This window comes from Ctenocephalides felis, unplaced genomic scaffold (assembly GCF_003426905.1).
Source record: "Ctenocephalides felis isolate EL2017-DRISC unplaced genomic scaffold, ASM342690v1 CF-g0.4_SCAFFOLD_01492, whole genome shotgun sequence".
Lineage (NCBI taxonomy): Eukaryota > Metazoa > Arthropoda > Insecta > Siphonaptera > Pulicidae > Ctenocephalides > Ctenocephalides felis.
In genome coordinates, this window is record NW_020537646.1 from 51,416,916 (window position 1) to 51,421,945 (window position 5,030).

At 28.8% G+C, this 5,030-nt stretch overlaps 1 protein-coding gene across 1 annotated transcript; it reads right to left on the reverse strand.

The window, feature by feature from the left end:
* Positions 1–2,444: 2,444 nt before the first annotated feature.
* On the reverse strand, positions 2,445–4,112 carry LOC113371361 (circumsporozoite protein-like). Its single transcript, XM_026611989.1, has 3 exons — positions 4,056–4,112; positions 2,739–3,324; positions 2,445–2,683 (listed from the first exon to the last, which is right to left on the reverse strand). Exons 1-3 carry the CDS (start codon positions 4,110–4,112, stop codon positions 2,445–2,447), a joined length of 882 nt encoding a protein of 293 aa, XP_026467774.1.
* Between the last annotated feature and the right edge of the window lie 918 nt (positions 4,113–5,030).

A 5,030-nucleotide genomic window follows, 5' to 3' on the forward strand; every position in this document is an offset into this window, starting at 1 on the left:
GATATGTTCACGTTTTAGAAGTTTCTGAACATTTTGGCATACATCAGAAAAATGGATGTGTGTGTGTGTTTTGTGTGTCCCCACGAATCAAGCGATTTGAATTTGAAAGAAAAACATTCGATTCCTATTGATAGGGATATGTGCTGATTAGTTTTTGGCAAAACCAGATCTAGATACGGACCAAAGAGTGTAGAAAATAGAAATCCAGTTTTTGAGAGAACGGAGTATCCGAATAGAATGATTCAAAAAACATTCTGCTTTCATTGACAAAACAAAGGCTATTGATATTTTTTAATTTCAAAATTTATCTATTTCATTATTTATCAAATGATTTATAAATTAGCTGAAAGTTTTACTGATTGTGAGCATAGTCTGATAGTCGTTTGTTTGATATGTGGTTTTTGTTGCGATGTAATGGATTTGGTTTTTATAATATAATTGCTAAAAATTAAAATGGACCTTTGTACCCCACCCCACCCTTTATAAAATTTAAATATTTCTTTCATTATATTTAATGTATAATTATTTGATAAAATTAGTTGGAAGTATAATTTTTGTTATTTTTAAGTGCTAATTATTGGTTGTATGTCGCGTGTGCAGTGATATTTTTTAAACGCTTAATTATGGTTTGAATCGAACTCGAATCTGACTTTCTTCGTTGCTTTGTATTGTGAAAACCAAACCAATTACAGCACAACAAATAACGCATATCAAACGAATAGCTTAAAATAAGACACTAGACCTGTTTGCCCCCTAGCCATCTCATTGTACCACGTCTGTGGGGTAAAAAGGGCCAGGTTACAAATTTTTGAAAAATAGGGATTTTTACTGAACATAGTCAGACAGTTGTTCGTTTGATATGCGTTATTTGTTGTGTTGTAATTGGTTTGGTTTTCACAATTCAATTGTACAAAATCAAAATGAACCTTTGTGCCCCGTCCTACTCTATAATGCATTCGAAAAACAAAACAACGAAGAATGTCCGATTCGAGTTCGATACAAACCATAATTAAGCGTTTAAAAAATATCACTGCACACGCGACATACAGCCATTAATTAGCACTTAAACATAACATAAGCATCATACTTTCCACTAATTTTATCAAATAATTATACATTGAATATAACGAAAAAAATATTTAAATTTGATATAGGGTAGGGTAACAATAAAATCTGCGAAAACCAATTATTTCTTAAATACAAAAAAGCCATTTGAATGAGTAAATCACAATTTCAAGAATACAATATCCGAGACTGGCGTTAATATTTCATTCATCGTTTCATCGCCACAAATCCGAATATAGGTTCGATATGACGGCGCTCTGACATTTGTTCTCCCTCGATATTTTAGACGGCATGCGCTAAGTGCTTCACAGAATCAGGAATTTTACGAGAGAGGAAAAAAAGGAGTCGACAACGAACTACTAGAAATATGTAACGAAATGTAGACACATCATATTTCACAGTGGCAGGCGACCTTAACATATACGATCATCGCTAAATGTACAGAAACCTTTTGTATCCTATTCAGCCTGATGGCGAACACCATTTTAAATGGAATATTTATGTGCTTAGTATTTCAGAATCGTGCTCGACATAGATCATCTTAACTTACGATACCTACATGCAAGAGCAGCATCAATGAAACTTGAAAACAGCCGCTACGAATCGTATTTACTTTGATTACGCTTGAAAGTCATCGTTGTTTATTGTATCCTAGCTGTAAACACTGAAATTAAATGCTTTGTTTCTCCTTTTGAAATTTAGATAAATGCTAATTAAGAATTAAAGTTAATTATTGTAAATGCATCATAATTGTCATTGGAACTGGCAGTTATGAATAAAACTTGAATACAAACAGTGGGTGGTATTTCACACTTTAGAACGATGATCTTAAAGGAACTAAATATTTAAATCATTTGAATAATTTATTAATTTATAATAAAATATTTCTTTATATTATACATAAACAAAATTATACAAATATTAATAATACTTTGGAAATATTACAACAATAATTATTTACAATTCATTGTCATCATCATCAATAACATTTTATTCTAATTTTTACTGCATTTTTAAGTTAGGTTGCTTTTTAGATAGTTGTTTCATGTACATTGCAAATAAACCTACAAATTGCTTAACTATTTGCAGAAAAATACAGCCAATGATCTTAACCTACCAATCATATTCTATTATTAATTAATAATTGTTAATTAATATTATAATTTTCGTGCAAAATCGCCAACTTACGATTAAAAAAAATAATACAATTTTAATCAATCAATTAAATGATTTTTAATCGTTAATTAATGTAATAAATCAATTAGCTTGTACCAAAATGAATTTTTGTTTAATAGTAGCAAAACTATGCTGAAAACAAAAATTATATTAAAAGATTTTGTTTCTTACTTACAGAATTCATAAACATTTTAAATATATTATTATTTTCCAATATTTTGTGGGATTTGTATTTGATTTCCACCATTATTGTTAGGATTTGGTGGACCTTGACCATTATTTGGCAGATATCCATTATTGACATTTGGTAGACCTGCGTTTGGTCGATTTGCTTGCGTATTTGGCTGCCCTTGATTTATATTTGGGTTCTCCTGTATTGGAACTTGATTTCCATTCCATTGAGGGTAATTATTTGGCTTCACTTCTCCTGGATCGTTAATACCTTGAAATAGTTTATATGAAATTTTGAATTCAAGGGCCAATTTTTCTATATTTACCTTGTGTCGGATTCGAGTTAGGTGCAGTAGAAAAGGTATTAGCATTTTGATTCCAGCCCTGATTTGGATTTGCTTGAGCATTTGGATACCATTGATTATTTGAATTTTGGTAAGGTCCAGGATTTTGATGTGAATTTGCATTCTGATTAGGAGCTGCGTTCTGATGTTGATTTGGATTCTGATATATATTTGGATTCTGATACGGTCCCGTGTTTTGATAAGGACCTGGATTTTGATACATTTCTGGATTTTGATACTGACTTGGATTTTGATATGGAATTTGATGCTGATACTGACTTGGGTTTTGATAAGGATTTGAGTTCGGGTATGGAGAAGGGTTTTGGTACGGATTTTGATGTGGATAGGTCACTTGATTTTGATTTGGATTAAGGTATTGATTACCATTCTGTGTATTTCCTTGATTTGGATTATCAGTGCTAGGATTTGTAGGATGTTTCGGTTTATGTCTAGGCCTTAAGAAACTTGGAAACCATGCCAATGGATTGAATAAATTGTCTTCATCATACTCATCAAAAAACCACCTACGTACGCGTTTACCATCTCTGTTTCGTGGATCTCTATGGAGCTTTAAAATTAAACCGTATTTAGCAAATGAAAAAAAAATGAATAGATTTATAAACGAGTACTTAAAAATATTTCTATTATTATAGCCAAACTTTAGAACAAAAAGATAGTTTAATGCTCAAAAGTTAATATAGATAACAATTCAAGTTTTATTCCTCCCTTGATTTTTGGATACGAAATAGTTGTTAAGTTATCTCGAATCAACCTAATTACTCTATTGTTGATTGTTGTAAAGGTTTTTCTTTAATTTCAAAAATTTGTTGATATTTATTTAGTGGAAGAAAAATTAGGACATAAAAAATCAATGTATATTTTGAACCCCCTTCCAAATAATTTTAATAAATACGTGATATAATATAGCAATTTATAGCTCGGGTTTTGACTGTGATGTGCTTTCAAAATTTTGAAACTTTGGATGAAATAGTATAAAACATATAACTTAAAATCGCGATCAAAGCATTTGATGTATATACGATATTGTTGTCAATATGTATTGCTAAACGATGTGTTTAACACATAGACCTTATAACTACATAGTATAAGGTCTATGGTTTAACATATTAAATGAAATTAAACTTATCTGCGTAATTAACATAATTGGATGAAATATCCTTTGAGGAAATGAAATATACTATGTGTTCACATTAACTAAAACATTTTATTAATACTTAAATTTTTGTGAAAACATATGATTATGAATTTTGACTGCACACTTGAATACATTTTACTCACATTTTCACTATTTGTGAAGTGCAGCAATAAGCACAAAACCACAATTTTAACGAACATTGCAATACTTTTGAAGTAAGTCTCAATTTTTCATAGAATTTAAAGCAACTGATGAAAGAACATAATGATTATCAGAGAAAAAATATTTGTAGTTCATTACAGCATACTAAGAAATATTTGAACAATTGGTTTTCTTAAAGTATACGAAATATGCTTGGTTCATTTACGCATTGATCTTATTGTAAGTGTTTTTGTTAGACAAATATGTGAAAGATAAAATGTGAATCAAATGCTTATTGTATTTGAAAATGTCTGTCATATTTATGTCGTACATATTTATTTTTATAATAAACATGGCTAACACATAAATTCATTTTAAGAAAAATGTTGATGATTTTTATAAAAATATATTTGTTAATGTCAAAATTTGTTCATTTATGTATATTTTATATATATAGCATATTCGAGGAGTAAAACGTTTTAGCTATTGTATTGTACAAGATGACAATGAAGTTAAAAATAAATTCTTCATATAAGAATTTATATAATATTGTTCATTGGTAATATGGTTATACTAGTAATACAAACATTTATTAATATCAACCACCATACTAATATTTTAAAATAATAAACTAATTACTACCATACTTCAAATATGATATGATTTATTCGAGATAACTGAAGCGTGAAACATAAATTCAGTCAGCAAATTGTCTAAATTTCTTGAGAAAGTAGTAGTTTGTTTGCAGACTTGTAGTTGATTGAACTAAAGAATTATTGTTTGTTAAATTTATTTTTATTCTATCATCTACAAAATTAATCAATGTTCAATATTCTTCCAAATGAAACTAGACATTGAAATCTCCAGCAAGATATGTAGTGATATCTTATTGTAATTAGTATTTAATAAACTTGAAACTTGATCATAAAAATTAAATATTTGCTCAAAAACAAATTTTGTAGTAAACGATATAGTTT